Consider the following 22,992-nt stretch of genomic DNA (forward strand, 5'->3'; position numbering starts at 1 on the left):
CATCAGTTGGTGGACGTTTAGGCTCTTTCCATAATTTGGCTACCTTGAGAAGGTAACAGAAGGCCATGGGGGAAGGGAGGGGAAAAAACAGTTACAAACAGAGAGGGAGGGAGGCAAACCATAAGAGACCCTTAAATACAGAGAACAAACAGGGCTGATGGGATTAGGGAGGGGAAACTGGGTGATGGGCATTGAGGAGGGCATTTGTTGGGATGAGCCCTGGGTGTTGTAAGTAAACCCATATGACAATAAATTATATATTTTTTTAAAAAAAGAATCTATTTTCATCCTTCTCATCCTCCTCTTCCCCTGTCAAGAACAGAACAACAACCCTATACTGATTTCATGAATACAGTTAAAGTTCCTCAAGGAAATGAGAAATTCTTTTGTAACCTTGAAAGTAGCTTGAAAGAATTTCTACTGTGGTTGAGAAAAAAAGTAGCTTTCCACTTGAGGTTGGCTTTAAAAAAAAAAAAGGCAGATAATCTGCTCTGGGGTGAACTGGAACAATTGACCTGCAAGACCTCATAATCCAATAACTTGCTATTATCAAGTCAGTTTGGATGTTATCCTGCAAAATGTGCTCATGCCAAGAGGAGGCTGGATTCTGCCTTTTGAAGCTCACTTTAATGAAAGATACCTGCGTGACCATCACACCAATTGCTGGTAGTTACAACTGACATGAACAGTTTCAGTTCCAGGAAAACTGATATTTTGAACTCCCTCTTTTAAAATAGTAGCAGCAAAATAAATGAATCCAGTCTCCCAACTGTCTCTCAGGGGAATTAAGAACAAAATAACATGGAACCATCTCAAAATGCTACTTAAATGCTCGTATTCATTTAAAGTTACCTCATGAAGCCTTAGCATCTGAACAAATTCTTTATTTGAATGTGCAGCAGAATGTCCCTGCACTTGGAAAAACTTTAGGCTGAGTTCTTGTCACAAAAGTGTACCATCTTTTATCTTCATCATTTTCAAGGTGGTGCAGTTTTCCTGAGATTGATTTATTTATACTTTAATCTCTGACTATATTAAGTGCTCCCTTAATTAAAGTAAGTCATGCCACATTTCTTTTTTTTTCTTTAATATAGGATCTCTATATATTATTGTAATTCCATTTTTAAATCAGGATTTCATCAAGATTGGTGTTCTGAGTATTGTCTACACATTATAACCCCCTTAATCCTTAACCAATGTAATGAGATATTTTCTGTCATATATATGTTGAGTTCTGTACTTTAGCATTAGCCAAATCTGATGCAAACCTTCCCAGTTTCCATGCAATATCTATTCTGAGTTTACTGCTGCTTATAAGTGGCAGTAAAGAACAACCTTTGGTGCTTCTAAATGTGTTGATGATGTGACGAACTGCTAGGATTTACATACTCTGCTTTTTATTACAGTGATGGTTATCTTTTTTTGCTGTAAGTGCAATGAAGCAACTAGAATGTCACAGAGAAAACTGTCACCTCTATCCTCTTGCCATAAAATATCATCCTGCTATACGTTTCTCATTTATCATGAAACCTCAATAATGAAAAGGACAATGGTGAAATGACATCTGCTACCTGAATATTGCAAAAATAAGAATCAAGTGTGAAATCTCCCCACCCCCAATTCCTTAAATGGATATTTGCTTCCCTTTAACACATCAGTGAAATATATTCTCTGCTTAATCTGTGTTTCCTAATAATGACAAGCTATATCTCAAAGATTCATCAAATTCTACCTAGTCGTGAATATAAAAGGTTATAGCTCTTCTGCTTTTAGGAAGCTAAGCACAAGTACTGCATAAAGCCTACTGATGCATACTTTGTAGCACTCCAGGGTTGTAATAAATTTCCAGTCATCTGCTTCTGGCAGGTTGTTTTAAACCTCTGTATGCTACTGTGTGCAGCTATTCTGTGCAGTTGAATGGAAGGGTATCTATAAGTTGGCTACGACCACTTCTGTGCCCTTATGTAAAATAAGCTGTAATCAACTTTTTACAAATATGTGAATTCTTTCATGAGAGATCTAAAATAGATTGCAAAATGTGGGCTCTGTGTTGTCATAAAGAGAAATAATGAATTGGGTTTCTCTACCTATCAGGAAAACACAAATGTGTTTCATGTGTCAATGAGACAAAGATAAGAGTATCTGTTAGATCCCTTTAAATTAATCTACTTAATGTGATTCTTTTACAGACCACAGATGACATCCTTGTGGCCTCAGCAGAATGTCCCAGCGACGATGAGGACATTGACCCCTGTGAGCCGAGCTCAGGTGGGTTAGGTTAGTCGACTTTTTTTCTTACTTTTTTTGCTTTACTCTAAATCTTTGTTGCATGCTTTGGTCCTTAGAAGAAGCTTGCATTTATATCTAGAAGTCCACCCCATTGAACAATGCCTTATTGTGAGATAAGGGGTTTTGCTTTTTACATGGATAAATTTCCCCACATTTATTGAAAAACAAATTTTAAAAACAAAACCCACCAAGATTATGTATTTCAGAAGAAGCAGTGGGGGACAGCACACAAGGCTGATATCTTACTGTTCACATTCCATTAACTCACAATGTAATTTTTGTGTATAACGGTATAATGGGCTTTCCCTTGGGTCACCTGTAGTAAAATTGTAAAGCTTAAAAATTGCACTGCATTGTGGAGAATTATTTGACCTTTCTACTGACAAAAAGTCCCCACCACTCATTCTGCCAGCAAATTATCTTAAGTGATAAATTTCTGAATTTCAGAAGTAAGAGTATTATGGCAGTAGTAAAACAAACAGCAGGTAGAATCCTTGGTACATTGAATAGAGAAATATTTGAGTCTTGCCATGTCTCCCTAAATTTAAGTTGAGGCATTTTAACTCTATTGATGCATAATTTCTCCTCCTTCTTTGTGATATGGTGTGACTGACTAACACATAAATACTGTTTCCAAAGCAGCTCTGTACCTTTAAAGTGGTGGCTATGAACTCTGAAAATGAATCATTCATAGGCTGGGTTTCCTTTCAGATATTCATAATACCAAATATCAGGGTCATTTCCATTAGTTTCCTCTGTAAAGCAGTGTTTCTTCATATTCAATAATTTTCTTGTTTAGCTGAACAAAGCGAGTAAGATAAATAGAGACTAACCACTCAGTTACTAGTGACCTCTGTAGCTGTCACATGGAATCCAAGAAAACTTCATGTCACCATAAAATAACTAATTTATATTCTTCTGAGGAATATCGGTTTAAATTAAATCTATTCATTTTGGTATTTGGATTTAAAAAATGGTTCAGGATGCATATCTTGTGTCCCTTTTGACTATCACAACCCACTGACCTGTAGCCACACACTCTAAGCACATGGAGCCACTACTGGGGGCCAGCAAGGAGCTTCTCACCTTTCAGCTGGAGAAGGTCAGGAGATAACAGACATGTGTTCGTATCCTCTTTCCTCTGGCCTGTATCCCACCAATCAAAAATTTCAGCCTCCAGAATGTGATTAGAACTCTGAGGATCATCCATTCCATTCCTCTGGTTTACTGGTCTCTACAACAATTCCCTTTTGGTTGTCTGGACAGATATGGTCACTTTATGATATGATCCTAGGTCCCTTTGCCAAATTCCTGCCCCTTTTTCACTGGTATTCACTCTTTCTGTGTTCATGAAAAAATAAAAATTAAAAAAAAAATAGTTATTTCTTTCTTGTCCATTACATCAACCCCATTTGTTTGCCTTCTCCTTCCTTAAATTTCTTCTTTCTGTATTTCTCTTACTTTCACATGCCCGATTATGACATTGTGTTTTATATCTGGTTTTCGCTAAGATCCTCCAGCATGGATTGTTCATAAAACAAAGTCTGGTGTTACGTTGTACATTTGTGTGTGTGTGTGTGTGTGTGTGTGTGTGTGTGTGTTTATATTTATATTTGATTTTGCTTTCCTAATTAGCATTTTCTTGAGAGAAATTGATTTTTGCATTATTTTTCACTATGTTAACATAGTGCTGAAAACAGTATAGATTCTTACTAATTACAGTACTTACTGTACTTGGTTTTCCTCTGGTCTGAATCTTTTTTTTGCTGACTGAGTATAGGCTATCATCCTCTATGTATATATAGCATCCTTACCCTGTGTACCTAGGAAATTCATTAAGAGAACTCTAATTGCACTTAAAATTGTTGCTTTTTTTCCTCTTGAGCACAGCTAAGTGATCCAGTTCTTCTAGCCATTGCTTATAGGTCTTACTAACCATTCTTTATAGATTAGTTTACTGCCTCCGCCTTTCTCGGGGGACACTGGTCCTAACAACAGGACAGTAGGTGGTGGGGAGGAGAAGAGAGGAGAAAAAGAGAAGATTACCCTTTTGTCGTCCTCTCTCCTTTTTATTCATCTGATTTGTGCGGGTTTGTTAAATACTATAACATGATGGAAAGTGAGGAACAGTTTGTCAGCAGCCATACTGTAGATAATAATCTTTCTGTCCCATTTTCTTCACCACACTTACCACTGTCAGAATCTTGTTTGCTTATCTGTTACTTGTTCATTAATGTTCAGCTTGCATCCCCCACAAGAAAGTAAGCTCCATGAAGCAGGAACCGTGTTTGTCTGCCTGCATGGATTTGTTGTGCGAATTTTAATTTTGTTCCGCTGCATCAGAATGTGTTGTCCAATATACAAGGCACAGCAGCTGCTGACTGTATGTGATGACAGCTCCTTCGGTACTCTCGCACCAAGCCTGCTGGAACTTCCCATCCTCTCCCTCCTTGTTTCTTTCTGCACTCCCAAGTTTTCAATTCATCAATTCTCTTAAGGCTTAAACTTCAAATTCTGTTGCTCCAATGTCATCTTTCTTTGTAGGCTTTTCTTATGATCTTACCTCTCCTTGATAGTGTATTTCATGAATGGTTTCTCTTCCTATATTACATTTTGTAAGTGAGAGCTCTTTTCTATCATTGGCTTTTTCTGTCCCATCCCCTATGATTTTTTTCACACCCATCTTTAATAATTCATGCAGTGTTGCTCTTTTGGCAGACTTGGCTCTGTGTGACAGCTTCTTATGAAGTCCTTAGAGTATACGATTTTTTTTTCCAACTTTTTTTTTTTTGTCTAGCAGTGTTTTTTTTTAAATCATTTTCTAATCTGAATATTGTTTCATTATAGGATGCTTCTCCTGCACATCTTTGTTTCTCAATGTACTGATGTCATGCTTTTCTTAAATTTGTTTTTCTTGCTTGCTTTTCATCATCAATACCAACATAAAATAACATGGACGAAAATTGTAGTTGCTGATGTTATTAGACTTTAGATACTGTTAGGCATAACTTGATAGAAATCATTTTAGATATCACTAGGTCATATTTTGGGAAACTGATTTTTAAGAAAGTAATATATCGATTTAATATTCAGAAATGGATATAACTGCTATGCACTTTTTCTATCCTGAAACAAGTGAAAGAAGATATTTTTGTAAAAAGATGCATAATTACTTTTAAAAATGTTTTGCCCAAATCTTCTCTGTATTTCACATGAGTGCCTTTCCTACTCCCTTAATATTTACATATGAAGTTTCCCTAATCACCCTAACCTACCCTCTCTTCAAAAAATGGTTTCTTCTGTGAAAATGGGTTATGCTCATGTACGTGCCTTCCTAAGGCTATTAATAACACAGGAAAAATCTGGCATCTTCCTCAACACAAGTAAATTATACCTTTTATCAAGTGTTTGATAAATTTGACTTACTATGTGGTTCTACTCATAACGCTTAATGAAGAGGGAAGTTGTATACTTGGTGGATTATCGATTTCAACATTGATCAAGTAGTATTGAGTCCTTTGCCATCCACTGTTCTGTTCAGCTCTGGGAACAAAAACAGAAAGTTCATACCTTTAGTCCCATTCTACAAAAGGATATCTTTCATTCTTCCCCAGATGTTTTGTCAGTTATTCTTTATGATTGCTGGATTCTTCATCTTTGACATTAAAATATTGCCTACTTTTCATGTTGTTGCAAGGATTAAAACAAATATATTTAAGGCACCGGCTGCAATGCCTGGCATGAAATAGAGCATAATGGTGGCTTTTCATCTTCCCAATTTAGTTATATAAAAAAAGAATATTCAAGCTATTTTTTTTCCCTATTACATAATACTGTTACTTTTCCTGGCTGAAAATTGGTGGGCAACTGATGAAACCATTCAGGCCTCCTGGTGGGAACTGTACATGTTGAAACTGGATTGGGAGCAACCCCCTGGGTGAGAACACATGGAACTCAGTGATGCTTGATTCCAGCCACACCGTCCTGCATGGTTAGCATTGGGTGACAACTTCACATTGGTATAAACTTAGTATTTTAGAAAATGAGAGCATAGCTATACAATTTAGGTCTAATTGAAGCTCAACTTTTAGAATGACAGGTGGAAATCTAAAGCAGCCAGTGATAACTAGGTCACAGGCCACCATTGCCCTAAAATGCCTGGTTTCAGCTGCCTGGACACATGACAAGTGGATGAGTTTTTCTTCATACTTCTTCTCAAAAAGACTGGCAACCTCTGTGCCTTTCCCTCAAACTACAGATAGTGTTGTTAGATTAAAGAAATATGTGGAAAGCATGTTGTAGGGCAGTGTCTTGTTCATAATACATGCTATGAGTGTTTGCTGTTATTACTGTTTGTATTATGTAAATATACGTATTTTGCAAGACTTCTCTTTTTTCACATGAACATAAGGCTCTGTGAAATAGATTTCTTTCAAGTCTTATATTTGTGATTCACTTAGTAGGCTGACAAAACGGCAACCCTGCAAATTACTTACATTCCAAAATGGCCCTTAAACGTGTCCATACATCTTAATTTTGAGCCCCTCTTCTAAAGAGAACCCTTTCTCAAAACTCCTGAAGAAATCAGAAGAGGTGATTTTTTTTAAGTTTATTTATTTTTGAGAGAAATAGAGAGCAGGGTGGGGCAGAGAGGGAGAGACAGAATCCCAAGACGGTTCTGTGCTGTCAGCGAGCCCTTGACAAGAGGGTTCAAACCCAGGAACTGTGAGATCGAGTCACTCAACTGACTGAGCACCCTTCTGGGCGCCCCTGGAAGAGATGATTTTTATCCTGATAATTTAAGACTATAAATGAAGAGAATGATGCTCTTTGGTGTGGGAACTTCCTAATGAATAAATAAATGGTCTTTTGTTACAGAGGAAACAGGACCAGCTTCCTGTTTCCTGGGAGTCTTGCTTAGGAAGGACAATTTCCTCTTAGATTTATAATGCTAAGAATGATTTGTCTATGCTCGTTATGTATGTGTGTGTGGGTGGGAAGGAGCTAATAGGGTAATGGGCAACTTTCAAATAAAACTTTTGTCAAATGAGAAAAAGAAAAACTTACTGAATAATAAAAAAATCTGGGTAGTTATGAAAGAAGAAGATCATCATTTTTGTGGCAATCTCTTAAGCATTAGCTAAACTAATGGGGATAAGGTGATCACTATAGCCCCTCAAAGGATACCTGTTGATTGCTCATCAGTTGGATCACACTGATTGGGGTTCAGGTTATATGAGTATTGATAGATAACAGTAATAACTTGTTTTCATTTGGAGATTCATTCTCTATTCTTCATTGTTCTTAGTATTTCATAAACATTATCATATTTCATTATTAGACAAAACTCTGCAGTATTTTCATAGTGAGGGAGATTCAGAGAGATTAAGTTACTTTTTGTAACATGAGAGAGCTACTAAGCTGTCTAATTTAGAAAAGGTAGGCTTTTAACTTCTTGGGATGCAAAAGATTGTTCTAAAATTCAGGTACCTCACAAATATAGGATTAATTTTTTTTAATGTTCATTTAAATAATTCTATGGCTGGCATAAATTTAAATTTAATAGAAAAAGGTCCTTTACATGTATTACTATTCATTAGGTTAAATTTACTACAATTAGCATGCAATTTTGAGTGGTTTTCCAGTGTGCTATTTTGAGAAAAGATCAAAGGATTTCTATTGAAGTGATCTCATTAACCACATTAGGAAAAAAGATATGTATACTGAACAAGGTGCATCTTTTCATTAAATAAGTAATCACAATCATTTAAAGGAATATATCGCTTATTAGATCATATTTTTAGAGCCTGATTAGAAGATAATTTTGTGCTACATTTAAATTTTGTATATATATTATGTAATTATTCAAAAGCAAGTTTAATTAGCCATAATAGCCAATACATTGCTGTTAAAATGTAAATTTTGAGCTGTTGCCAGAAAAACAGCAATAATTAGGACTTCATTTTTGGAAACATCTGGAGTATCTCCTGAGCACCAGGCCACAGTCAGCACCAATCACACAGAATCAGGGCCCTGCAAATCATACAGGAGCAGAGCAGGCACCTGGATTTGGGGCACTGATGGACTACGAGGCTTTTGGCGTGTGACATTCTAGCGTAGTAACCATCTTTTTCCCCATGTAAATTTAATTCTTCAGAAAACTAGAATAAAAATGAATGCTGCATGGTTAAAATACAGGAAAGTCATTAGACATCATTTGCACTTTTCCCCTATTTCTGAAAGCAGTGATGTCAAAACAAAAAATATATTAGACAAAGTTAAGTAGTCAAGGAAGATTCAAGATTATTGTAATACATGGAGGCCAGAACTCAAACTGAGCTCACTTCAAACTCAACTCAACTGAAAAAAAGAAGACTGGAGAGATCTGTGGAGGGATCATAGACTACCTGTGGCTTGCTGATTGGCTTCACCCAAAGAAAAAGTAAACCTCCTTGAAATATCTTCCTGGTTGGAGATTTAGTTACAACTTGGAGCAAGGCCCTCTCCCTTTCCAAGGTAGGCTACTACCCTCCCACAGAAATTGGGAGATTGGGAGCTATCATTGTTGAAGATTATATTTCAAAGGGACAGCTCTCAGGTTCTTGAGAAAAAGAATCCTGGGTTGTGACACTAGCAAGAGGCTTTTAAAAATATTTATATATCAAAAAGTCAGAGAAGAAATTTGAAATTACAAGTTTTCTAAAGTAAATGCTCAAAAGAAAGGGAGGTCAAGGGCCTAGGGACAGGAAGAAGCCCATCTAAAGTTTGATCAAGCTGTGGGGAGTATTAAGGTCTTGGTCAGAGGATTCCATCTTTCCAGGAAATCAATGTTATTCAGCAAACTAATTTTGCAGGAAATCAGTAGGACACGAAATAATAAACAAAAGGTGGTTTTTATTTCTTGGTTTTCAGAACACTACAATTTACATTCAGTGTAAACTATTTGGACCTATCTGTGATTTTGGAATTTTTTTTTTAAAAAACAGCAAAATAGAATAGATTATTGCCACACATTAGAAAAGCCCTTAAGAGCATTTTGTAAGAACTGTGATACACAACAGGGAGTTAATATTAGTTCTGGCTGTAACTTTGGAGTCAGAACCAGTTTGAGTTGCAGCCCTTCCTGATCTTGGGGAAGTTACTTAGTCTCTTTGAGGTTCAATTTCCTAGTCTGCAAAATGGGCAGAATAGAGTTGTTACAAGATTGAAAGAGGATGATGCATACCCAGTGATTAGCAAAATGCCTGTCTACATTTTAAATGTATAACAAATAATATACCTTATTATGGTATATTGGTGAGTGGAGGACCTGTTTCTACTAGCGTTGGTTTGATGCCAGTGGATACATTATTCCATCTTGTAGTAACGTCCTCGTAAGACATACAGATTTGATGTGAGTCAAAAATGAGCCACAGTCCCTTTCAATGTTACAGAGGGTGGGCTCTAGTCCAAAGCCTTAACTAACACATGATTGGCTGCTTATAATTCTTAGTTAACAGATGAGTGAGTTTACTGTGTTATATTAAAGCATTTATTTGAAAGTCTACAAAAAGTGCATGGCTGCTAATACAGAGCTTCCTATATTAAGTAACAAAAATCTATTCGATAATGAGTACACAATAGATTTTTAGGCAATCTGCACGTATCCAACCTTAAAACATTAATAAACTTTCACATCACAAGTCCTTATTAGAAAATGCTAAAATACCATGAGAGCCTTTCTAAAGTGTGACATGTCCCCTTGAGCTTTGGAAAGAGACAATGAGATGTGTTGTCATTTTAAAAATAGTCACCAACCCTGAAGGAAGAAATGCGGCAAACGTTTAGAAAAATATAGCGTAAATCCATCTCTTATGGAAACATGAAATCTGGGAGGATTCTTGTGATGTATATCAAATACCTGTTTTGGTAATGAAATTGGTTTCCTGTGGAGTTTCCTGGATATTTTATTAACTACCTTCCCTCAAGTAATGTCAGAGGTAACTCAGCATATTCTGAATAGTACCCTACAGGAAATGCTGTCTCCATGAAGATTCATCATATGCTTTCTCTGTTGGTTCATGGGCTCCAAGGAGCAGCAAATGCTACCTTAGGCTGCAGTCTGTAGGTCTCACCTCTTGTCATCTGACTTTGTTGATTAAATCACCATCATCATTATTAACTCCTTACCCAATCTCAGGATTATAAGAATCCTGGCTCTGGTAATAAAATAGGAAAGACAAGAACATTTTATTAATTTTCCAGGTTAAAAAATGGATGTATTAAAGATGTCAATACAGACAGAGGCCATCAAATAAATGAAGAAAATTAGTAGAAAGAGAAGTACCAACGTTGTCACATCTATAAGCACACTAAAATCTTACATTTCCTTGAGCAAACTTTGGAGCGTCTGAGTTTAGCCACTCGCTGTATAATCAGAAGCAAAGCACTGAAACTCTGTGGATTTGACTTTTTGCATCTGCAAAATGGCATGAATAAGGTTAAATACCTGCAATATTGTTGTGCTGATAAGAGACAATGCATGTAGAGCACTTAGCATTCGATCCAACACAAAGAACTTTTGATAATGTAAATTAGCTTTTATTAGTAGTACTGGCAAATTGACTGAGGAGTGTACCATACTATAAATGGAGATACACCTATTACCCGTGGCAAGAAGGAGAAATGTTAGTAATTGATACTTTAGTACCTAGAAAGTTTTTAAAAGTGTTTCTGAATTCTATTTACATAAAACTTTTCTCAGTAGCCACTCTGAAACTAACAAGACAAGAGCAGTGCTTCTGTTGGATAAATTTAGGTTGTGAGGATGGGAAAAGGGCACATATCAACTGTTATTTTTATTTTTGGAGGAAAACAATGCAGAGCTCTTGAAAGAAGGAATGATTAACCTTCCTGCCTGTTCTTTTAATCTGCCTGCTCTTCCTCCTAAGACATTCAGGAAGACTGGGCTACAGGACTTAACCAGTCTGTGGGGGCGCCACAGACTCGCCCCCATGGTGGATGGCTTGACATGCTTTCTTCTGGTGGACTCAGTGGAAAACCTGGCTAATTCTTCACCTTAGCTCTTGTACTTTCACCAGAAAGAATGAGATGTTTTCCAACAAAAGACGGCAATAGCTTTCTGACAGTAGTATCAAGATGATCACCCAAAGTGAGCAGACACAGTTTTAAATGAAGAAAACTACATATTGCCCCATTTCCCAAAATGCCCTGGACTTATACAGATGGTGTGCAGGAACCCTGGTTGAGGAGGAGTGCACCTAGCACCCAGCGTACAGCTCCGCAGTAGAGACCATCCTCTGTATTTCATTCAGAGTACACCACAGAATTCCAGAGCAGGGAAGAAGGAAGGAGGAACAAAGAATTGGCCTAACAGTTTTAGAAAGAAACCTAAAACCTCATCAGAAGAGCTATTATTTCTAAGATAATAGGCCTTGCTGTCAGTGATTACTGAAGAGTGGTCTCGGGTGATCGATTTAATGATACCTAAAAATATAAAGTATAATAAAATTTTGAAAGAGGGAGAAATTTAATTCACTCCAACCATGGGAGCCAGCAAGCACTGATCTGTAAAGATGGAATGTTTCTCAGATAAACAGAAACAAGCTCTACATTCAGCATGACAATTAATAGCCTGAATCAACATGCCTTGCAAATTAAGGGATCTTTTAGTCACTTGAATTTACAGGGCCTCCATTCATGTTAGGGAAGTCCCTGAATGCAGTGACCCCTGAGAAGATAATGTACGAGGTGGTCACCATCACAACTGATTGAGCCATGGCATGCAGTACATACTGCAGAACTGTGTCATTGTTGGGAAAGCTGCTGATTCCATACCTTTTGTGTGGAAGACACGGAAAATAATCAGACTGTCATTGTTTTTATACAGAACCTTATCCTTCTCTGAGCACTTTCACGTTTATTGTTCTACCAAATCTGATTCTCATGGTGACCCTGGGAGGTAAATAACATATAACCATTATGTTTCTGATAAAAACAATATTAGCAGTGGATAACAAATTACGAAAGGTCTCTTAACAATTTGTAAAATTGTAACAATAACACAGCCACGTACCTGTGTACACACATGCACATTCCTCACTACTCTAGTTATAATCATGGTGCCATCTTTGTCTTCCTATAAACCAGGTTCCCACCAAATTCCTAGTTCCAGGCCTGAGAATTCTTTGGAATGAATCCTCTGGGTTTGGGTAAAAATTGGTTGTTCAACTTTATGTATGTAAAACAGTGAAATGCATCTTAAGGAAAGTGATTTCTGGGGGCACCTGGGTGGCTCAGGAGGGTAAGTGTTCAACTCTTGGTTTGGGCTCAGGTCATGATCTCACGGTTCATGGGACCCAGCCCCACATTGGGCTCTGCACTGACAGCATGGAGACTGCTTGAGATTCTCTTTCTCCCTCTCTCTACCCTTCCTCTCCTGGCACTCTCTCCTCTTTCAAAATAAATAAATAAACTTAAAAAAAATGAAAAGCAATTTCTGGGTGTTTTAGTCATTGAGCAACCAGAAAAGAAACTATTTTGCTATTGAAGAGTATAGTGGAGTAAGAATCAGTAATGGAGAGAACAATCTACATTTCAAAATATAGCTGTTCTTGCATTTATGAAATGTAATACATTTTGATGAAAAACACAAACTCTCCAGGCTCCCTAGCTTTGAAACTCATTTTCTCAATTATTTTCTGTATGGCTTTTTTTTGCTTCACAAATATGGAAAGTTTGACCTGGCTGATGGGCCTCTTTTCAACTTACTTTGCAATAGTAACAGTCTTGAAAAGTACTCTAGAAACTTCTGCAACTATTCTGCTTATTTTGAGAAAACAGCTCCAAATTAGCTCTCAACTATTTGTAGTGCTATGGGTGTCAGATGATGTTGATGTAAATAAAGCACCCAAATGAATCAAAATGGAGACTGCTAACTTGGTTGACTTTAAATAACTTAGTGATTTAGTCATTGGAATTAAGTGGCTTATTACTTGAAGGCATAGGAAAATAAATGCAGATATGATAACTTGCATTAATATAAATCGATCCTAATCTGCATAAGCACAGGGGAAGTGATTTCTGGTTTAATTAAATAAATATCACAAGTCCCTCTTTTATTGAAGATATTATAGAAGCTGGGAGTTAGGGAAGTGTTGAGGAAACCATATTTATGATGAAATGCAATGTCACTACCAGTGTCTTGCCTCCCTGTTTATTACCTTTACTTAAAACTTTGAAATCAGAGGTCTCTCACATTTTCTTAATGGTTAAATTCACCCCAGTCTACTCCTGAAAATTTATGAACTTACAAAAATCTCATCTTCTAATCAGTCGGAAAACATACATCTTGTAGCTTGTGTGCACAATCTTCATTTGATGTTAGAAGGTGAGGGAAGTGGTAGAAAAAACAAATAGAGTTACAGGTAACTATAAAAGGACTAGCAATATAGACTGGAAGCAAAAAATCCACCCAACAGAAATGAAAAACTTAAGTAAACTTTCACAATAGTGTGGGCCCCATACTAAAATGGATGATGTAAAATACGGTTAAGGGAAGACGGGGATTAAGTTAGATTTCCTGCAAATCCTCCCATGCAGTCTTCTTGATTCTGTTCCTGCAGCTTCAGGCCATTTTGTCTCAACGTTTTCCTTCTTAATCCTTAGTGGCTTTCCAGAGTTCAATCTAGAAACCTGGATCCTTCTTTTCCTTTGAGTCTCATTTCAAATACCTTCCACTCCAAGAAACTTTTCCTGATGCCCCTGTCTAAAGCCTCATTTCTCTCTCTCTTAGTACCATTTTTTGTGTCTTCTTCTTTTATTGCATTTTTAAATTTAAAATTGTCTTATTTTATCACATTTTCCATTGCGTTTCTAATACTCTTGGGTACCTTGATATCCTCAACATCTTACATGGTACCTGGTAAATTGTTGTTACTCAGTAAATACTTGTTAAAGAATTTTAATTATGTGATTTTAATTCTACTTGATTTTATTTTCCCTTTTTCCCCCCCACCTCCATACATGAACCGATAATAACAACTTGGCGTGAATCTTTCATATACCTTTCACCATGTTCCTACTAAATACATTAAAAGAGTTGTTTTTCGGATGTGAGGGCGATCTGGCTGCGACATCTGTCACCCCATTGATCGCCAGGGTTGATTCGTCTGATCTGGCTGGCTAGGCGGGTGTCCCCTTCCTCCCTCACCGCTCCATGTACGTCCCTCCCAAAGCTGCGCGCTCGGTCGAAGAGGACGACCTTCCCCGATAGAGGAGGACCGTTCTTCGGTCAAGGGTATACAAGTAGCTGCACTCCCCTGCTAGAACCTCCAAACAAGCTCTCAAGGTCCATTTGTAGGAGAACGTAGGGTCGTCAAGCTTCCAAGACTCCAGACACATCCAAATGAGGCGCTGCACGTGGCAGTCTGCCTTTCTTTAAAAAAAAAAAAAAAAAAAAAAAAAAAAGAGTTGTTTTTCTCTCTTGCTTTATAGAAATGGATGCACACTATATGAATTAAACTTGCTTTTCTCCTTTATTGACATGTTATGTACATCTTTCAGGTCAACATATTTAACTCTAACTCCTATTTTCAACTTTATTAAAATTCTAGACTATGCGTGTTCCATAATTTATTCAACCATAACCTTGTCATTAATCTCTTAAGTTTTTCCCTTTGTTTCTTTTCCTCTCATAACATTATAACAAACATCCTATATTTATATATTTATGTGCTGGTGTATTTAATTATGTAGACTGTGTTCCCCAAACTGGGGTTGCATGATTTAAATATTTGGGTTTTTTTTATCTTTTACTATTGTAAATTTCAAGCATATAATGTTAGAGGGAATTGTATAATGAACTCACATGTACCCATCCTCCAGCTGCGATTTAATCTTTTTTAAAATGTTAATAGATGTTATTAGATTGCTTCTTAAAAATGACTGAAAACTTCATATTCTCACCAGCAAAATTGCCCATTTCCCAAATAAATATGCTTACCATGTCACCATTTCTTTCTTCTTTATTCCTGTAAGTTTGTTGGTAAAAAAAACCTCCTTATTTTATTTTGACTTCCATTGTAAGTTGAGCATCTTGTCCTACATTTAATCACCCATTCAGATCTTCTTTTCTTCACTTGCCTGTGCACATTTTTGTCCATTCTTCCAGTGGATTGTTTGTTTTACTTTTTCCATATTACTTGATACGTGCTCTTTGTATTTTAGAGGTATTGACTCTTGGTCTGTCATATGTACTACAATTATTTCTCTTCTCCTTTTCATTTGCGTTTTCACTGTTAGTGACACCTTTTTTTCCCATAAAAGCGTTATTATTTATGAAGCCAGATATGCTGATCTTATCATGTATGACTCCTTTGCATGGCCTCTGATCTGTGTGTTAAGTTTTATATCCATCTTCTAATTTCTTTTCACTCTCCCACAACATCTACTATGCAACATCCACTCAGGCTTTTGTTTAGTTTCTGAAAAGTAAACTTTTTCTTTCCTCTAAGTCATTACTCCTCATTCCTTCTGATTAGAAGACTCTGCTGGCCACTTTTCACTTGACTACCCTCCAGTCCTTTTCCCTGTCTCACCCAAAATGTCACAAACTCAGAAAGGTCTTTCCAACTCCCCAGTCTAAATCAGAAACCCCTGTTCTACTCCTGCATGGTAGCTACCATTTTCTTTCATCATACATGCTGGCTCCAACTGTTGTATCAACTTTAACTTCATGATTTTTTGTTGCATGTCTCTTTCCTTCATTATATATCAAGGCCCATGAGGGCAGATGTCAAGTGTGTTTGGTTATCTATCTATACTCCCAGGGCCTAGTAAAGTCCTTGGAACATAACTATACTTCACTATATATTAGTTGACAGAAAGAGTGAATAATTCTTAGAAAACTTCACAAAAGATGGTGCATCAAGCTAATTTTGAGGAATAAGTAGTATTCAGCTAGGCATGATGAAAAAGATCCTATGAGCCAGCCATGTAGGTAGAACTTTATTGGCCTGTGGGAATTGGCCAATTTTATTTATTGCCATAATAAAATTAAGACTGCAAATTCCTTTGAGAGAAATGGAAGAGAATTTTGAGTCGGTAGCTGTGGGCAGATCATAAAGGGCCAGGAGAATGGTAGTCACATTGATACTTGGCACTTTCAAGCGTTCTAATAAAGCCTTATGGGCACAATGACCATGTAAAAGTGTATGAAGCCTACAGATGATTGAGCTATAGACACATAGTTTACAGAGTATAAGGTGATTGAAGAACAGGTTTCAGTAAATGCCATGATCCTATGGCTTGCCCCAGAGATGAGGGAGAATGTATGTGTTCTTCAATTAGTTTTCACTTGACCGAAGTCACACAGGGTTTGATTGTCCATCGCCTTTTTAATTCCATGTGGTGCCATTTGAGGTAGTAGCTTGTTCTATTTGGTGCTTTCTGTCCTCCAGGCACATGATGAGTTTTTCTGTGGCCAGTGTCCCTTCCCACATAGTACCTAGATTCCTGGTGAAGATAACAGTCCCTCAGTCCCCCAGCGGTGGCCTCTGTACTTCCCCTTAAACATGGGCCTTTGTGCCTTTGAAAGTAGCAGGGGAAAGTGTTAGACCTGGCAGCCACACAGGTGGCAAAGGCTTATTGATTTCCAAGTCCTTTCTGAATCTCCATTTCATTAGAAGGGCTATGATGTGTCACACATGTCCTCTCTCAAGCGTTTTGTCTGACCTGCCTGAGCAAACTTCTGAATGTGCAAGGCATGGGTGGAGTTGATGGGAAGGGAAAATGAGAGGGATTTGAAACATCCAGCATTCATCACCTCTCAGACAACCATAGTATGAATTGAAATTAGTGCACGCCATGCAAATCATTGCCTACCTGCTTTCTTGCAGCTGTGTCATTTAAACATGCATTCTTGTGAGTGACTGCATTGTAATTGTTTCTTCTGACCCATGTTGTATTGAAGCACAGAAATGGAAAAAATAATAAACTTTATTTTTCTAGAGATGGAGAACAAAACTGTGCTAATCTCAATTCACAAACACCCCAGGAGCCTACAATTTCAATTTTCTTTTCACAGTATTAATGAAACTGGGTACTGGAAAAGTCAAATCTTCCCCCATAAATCTGAAACCATTTTGAAGACTAGTCTAGAATTATAATAACTTCCACATCTATTAAAACACAGTACAGGGCTCTGTTCTAATGAGATCATTTTAGGCAGCTCTTTTTCCTAGGTGGGGAGGAGAAAGAAATTTAAAATTGATTCCTTTTAGTTTAATTTATGATAAAACCAGAAAGACTGGTCAAAGACTCTCAGTGAGAAAAAAATTTAATAAATGCATCTTGCCAGTAGTTTTTTAAAAGGATTATTGTAAGGCAGGTTATCTAACAATTCCAAGTAGCAGAATGATAAATGTTGAACATTGCAGAGTTTCATAATCCGTTATATACCCCTACTGATCTGAAATGTATAGCTCATATTCTGTTTTTTTTTTTTAACCATTGGTGTATTTTATTCTTTACTATTTCTTAAAATTGGCAATATCTTATAATTTTTTTTTCTTAAAACTCAAAAGCTGATTTTTCATTGTCTTCAGCATATAATGAAACTGTTACTTCATCCTTGATGTGACAGTCATGGTTGATGACGTACCTATACACTAACAGTCTATATTGAAGAAATAAAACCAGCAATAAGAATTGCCTGGAAACTGCAATCTCACCCTACAAAGCTAAGTTTGGAAACAACATAAATATAATAAGATTACAGTGAAAGAACAGCTCATCCAAGTATACAAAATAGTTTCATAAAAATGACAATTTGAGTGATAAAAAGAGCATCTAATGGCATGGTTATTGCCTTAGTGTACTCATCAATGGAAATATAAGGTCCCACCACCCACCAAACTGTCATTTTATGTGACAGGAATTAGGACTGTAAGCATCATTTCTCGTGCAGGATCGTGAAAACATACATCAAGCGCAGTTTTATTTTTTAATAACAATATCTGATTACTATTTTTCTAGTCTCAGAAAGAATAACCAAAGGATGCCAAACACTTTCCATTGCAAAGTGAAACCTCTTTGGAAAAACTGACTAATGTTCAAAAATTTACCTTCCAAAATGCATAGTTATTTTAGAACTTTAGTTGTGAATTATCCTGCTAAATAAACGTGGGCTTTATACTCCCCATTTGCATAAACTAAGGCTATGACTAGATACAAACAGTGGCAAACTGATAAATATAGGCCCCAGTGCAAAGCTTAATGACTTAATGCGCTCCTCACACATCCTCATCTGCATAACAAAAGTTTTTAAAATTGGTAATAAAATAGCATTTATAAATAAATATATATATATATACACACATATATATGGCATATAATTGTATTCTATAAACAAATTTAGAAGGCTGTATTATAAAGTAAAGCATTTCAATATGAAACACAAAGACTATGTTCTGATGAGACAATCATATTTAGACTTTTTTGGGGGGCCAGTAAGGACTATTTTGTATTGTGGTTTGAAATTAGGAACTTGGCAATAAGTTTTGTTACTCATTGAACACCTTGCTGGCCCACTGTGCTGTCTGAGGGCCACCTTCAAGGACAAGTGCTGAACTGGGAGAGAGATGCACAGAAGAGGTAGAGAGGGGGGAAGACGTAGAAGGAAGAACAGAGAGGAACGTGGAGTTGGTGGCAGAGACGCCAGAGGAGCTGGTAAGAAATGAGACCTGCCACAGTCTTCTCCATTCTGTTCTCTGCTGTAGCTTAATATATCACTTAAACATGTTTGTTCCATGGTGTTTTTTAACTGGATCTAAATGAGTTCTTATTTGGGGGAAATGATGCTCTCTCACAGATGCACTGCCAAAGACTGTCAAAAATAAAGAAAGAACATACATCAGGACAATTTCTTTTCCTGTCCTCGTAGTTTAAAATAACTATCTCAGCAAACTTAAGGATAAGTTAGAATTTTAAATAGTTTACTTTTTAATTTTTTATGAAAGCAACAAATGCATTTATTAATGTTTTTATATGACAAGGCACTGGAGTATGTCTTTTACATTTGCTGTGCATTTTCCATAATGAATTTTTATCTGATATGATAAATTGGCTTAGGGTGTGATGTGGAAATATGTTAATAACTGTCCTAATACATGAAAGACTATGCCTACATAAATAATCATGGTATCAATCAATGAAAAACAAGAAAATTCACAGAGCTAACATACAGGATTCCTTATTAATTAGGGCCAAAGAAGACTATGTAGAGACCCTCAGATCTTGCCAAATATTTGAAAGAGATAGAGAAGGAGAGAATTAAAGAACCAGTTTTCATCTGCCCTTTATGTTTTTTATTTATTTTTGAGAGAGAGAGAGAGACAGAGCGTGAGTGGGGAAGGGGAAGAGAGACAGGGAGACACAGAATCCGAAGCAGGTTCCAGGCTCGGAGCTGGCAGCACAGAGCCTGACATGGGGCTTGAACCCACAAACCATGAGATCATGACCCAAGCTGAAGTCGGGTGCTTAACCAACTGAGCCACCAGGCACCCCTCGTCTGTCCATTATGATAACCCTGTTTACCTGTCCATGAGCCTCACGAATATTTTCATAGCCATTTAGTTGACAAGTAGCTTCTGTGAAAGAGGTTATAATCCTTTATAAAGCTTTTTGTCCTTGCCCATGCAGTAAATGGCTTCTGCATCATTTAGGCAAAAATGCCAGCAGAAATCAAAAGCCTTCATATTGCCATTCAGGTGTGCATATGTGCTTTCCCCACAGGTAGTAGACCTTGTAATTTACGCTCCATTCCAGTTGATTCTGAGGGTAGATGATGATGGGCATGAATTACATGGGAGTAAAATAATCTATTGTTTCAGTGTTTGCATAAATTGTGTGTAATTCACAATGCTTCTCTACTTTATGAATCACTGAAATAGGATATAAGTGGGCATAAACACTTAGGATATTTCATCTACTCTTTTTTTTTTTTTTTTTTTTTGCTTGCAACCTAGCCTCAAATCAAAGTATGTGTGCCACCACCGCAGTTGAAAGCTTAACTTGCGTTTCCAGTCACACCAAAGGATACTCACATGCTTTGGCCTATTTAATACCCATCCCCAGCCCTGCTAACGTTTTCCATGGACCTTGGCCCCTTATGCTTCTGGTCCAGTTAGCTTCGTTTTACTTGTAAGTCAGTTACAGTTTACCTGTAAGCAGTACAAATTACTGCTAATTTGTACATATTCCATGCCTTTAGCTCCCTCCCCTACTCTCTTTTTTATAAGTGTTTTCAAAGTGTTCTTCTCTGCTTTTAAAATATTCTCATCACATGGTGGGATAGAGAAAGGGAGATAGAGTAAAAGTACATTTTAGTTCATTTGTTTGTTTTTTTTAGCACTGCTGAGAAAACACATATAGATTGTTTTATTTACTTAAAATGTCTTGATTTAATGTATTATGGAATGTAAAGGGAATACAAAATTCTCAAATGCAGGAAATAAAAGAATTGGTTATGGATTTTGCTGATTAAATTCCCTTTTTCTCATTGTCATAAAGGGTTAAGAGAGGACTGAGTTTCTCTTTGATATAAAATTGTAGTCAAATTATATAGGAAGGCATTTAGCCTTTTGAGCCATTTCTACTTTTCTCTACATTTAAATTAATATGAAATTTCCTCAGAGGTTTTCCAGTGATCATCAAAATAAACCATTAATAACAATAAGTGAAGCCACATTTATAATTCATAAGTGTATTTAAATTTCTCAGCCTTTTATTGTACATCTGGGAGAGATGTCTTTAGTGTATAAATAGTTCTGATATTAGCACAAAAGTTAAGAAAAATGTCACTTATCCTTCAGAGTTGAAGCAAAAACAGAAAAAAATTACTAAATAATCAGTGAGACATGGAAGCAACTGCATATTCCAAACAGGCCTATAATAATATCAATGGTGGCTATTAATTTTTTAATGTGAATCAGGGAAAAAAAGGATAAAATGTTTTATCATTGGGTTTTAGCATTTTGGGTAGGTTATTTTTAAAAAACGATATTTAGAATCTTTATTTACATATGGGTTACAGAGATATTTTTAGGCCTGCATGTGACTTAGGCAACGTTTTGGCTGGAGTTGCAAAAAAAGGCAAGTATTTTCCCTAAATAGGAGGTGTTTATCGAATGCCTGTATGGCAGACTTGAAGCGTTTGAGGCTTTGCTTTGGTCTTTCTTTACATCTCATTCTTGTAACATCAATTGTTGATATCAATTTGTGGCTGCTGTGCTGCCTACACAGTTGTTGTGAACATAGATCAGAAATATTTGAGCAGTGGGGTGCCTGGGTGGCTCAGTCAGTTAAGAATCAGACTCTTGCTTTTGGCTCAAGTCCTTATCCTCAGGTTGTGAGATCAAGCCCCAAGTCAGCACAGCACGGAGTCTGCTTGGGATTCCTCTCTCCACCTTCCTCTGCCCCTCCCTCCCTCACTCTCTCTCTCTATCTCAAAAAAAAAAAAAATAAGTAAATTGGTAAATAAAATAAAATAATAAATATTTGAGCAGATAAAAATAAGATTACAATTCTTGGATAAGGTAGTCCATTTAGGATACCAAATCCTAACTAGAAAAAAATGAACATATACATTCGTAGTATAGAACATTTAAACCCTGCATTTCTTTAAAACTCTAAAGTCTTCCTAGCATGAACTATATGGTTAGGATTTTGTCTCCATTCTCCCTATTCTTTTCTGACAGACAAAGTGAGATAATTACGAAAATGTGTTTAAAATAAAAACACACCATCAGGTTGGGGGAAAAGATTTAGGTAACATTTAAATAAAATCCTTTCTTTAGCTCTTGAGACACCATGTTAAAAGAGTGATCCACAAATGAGCAAGTAAAAAGTTGTCATTTAGCGAAAGTTAGCAGCTGAGTTAATTGGCAGACTTTGGCAAAGATGACTGTATTTGAAAGAGAAAGTGCTGCCTCTGGTTTGTGAGGTAGTGACAGAGTTCCTGCAGTACATTCTATTCTTCTTGAGAGGAAATTAATTTCCTGTAATCAAATGCTGTGGATTATAGTCTTTGTCTGGTTCCACCTTGGCCACAGGAGCAACTCCAAGGCTTTTTATTCAGCAACATTACATGGGCTTTTGTAAAACAAGCAGTGACATATTCAGCATAGAAAGGTTTCACCTGATACATTTTACAGCTCCAGAACACAGCATATTGCTGCTTTGAGACCAAGAGCTGTTACTTTGTAAGTGACTATATTTGTAAGGCTTTGTCTGGGGAAGGAAAGGAAAGTGACAGCAAGAAACCCACATTTAGGCATAAGAAACCTTGGTGATGTTCGGAAATGGAATTACAAAGCAGTACAGAGCTATGGCTGATAAATTACTCCCAGTATTAAATAGGAAATTTTGTAAAAATATTAAAAAATAGCTACTAAATGATGTTTAATAGTAGTATAATAAAAGCACAACTTTAGTGTTCTTGAACTGTTCAATTTCTATAAACACACAAACCATACACACACACACACACACACACACACACACGTACCTATATATCTGATATATATACAACCTTGAGATTATTTTAATTCATGCTGCCTAATTTAGAAAAAATAATATTTTGAAAATTATAGCATTTTTAATCCACTGCGTCTGAAAAGTAATCTTTTTTTTTCTGTAAGACAA

The 22,992-nt window shown here is 36.6% G+C and overlaps 1 protein-coding gene across 25 annotated transcripts in view; it reads left to right on the forward strand.

Moving 5' to 3' along the window:
- Positions 1-22,992, forward strand: part of NRXN1 (neurexin 1) — a 1,145,650-nt gene that overhangs the window by 1,117,992 nt on the left and 4,666 nt on the right. For 16 of the 25 annotated variants that reach the window (XM_058684123.1, XM_058684135.1, XM_058684128.1 and 13 more), the window contains one exon: positions 2,190-2,277. In XM_058684123.1, the coding sequence (XP_058540106.1) occupies positions 2,190-2,277 (88 nt within the window). The remainder of the gene's footprint in view (positions 1-2,189; positions 2,278-22,992) is intronic. The other 9 variants (XM_058684125.1, XM_058684136.1, XM_058684132.1 and 6 more) reach the window with 1 other exon arrangement.

This window comes from Neofelis nebulosa, chromosome 9 (assembly GCF_028018385.1).
Source record: "Neofelis nebulosa isolate mNeoNeb1 chromosome 9, mNeoNeb1.pri, whole genome shotgun sequence".
Classification (NCBI taxonomy): Eukaryota; Metazoa; Chordata; class Mammalia; order Carnivora; family Felidae; genus Neofelis; species Neofelis nebulosa.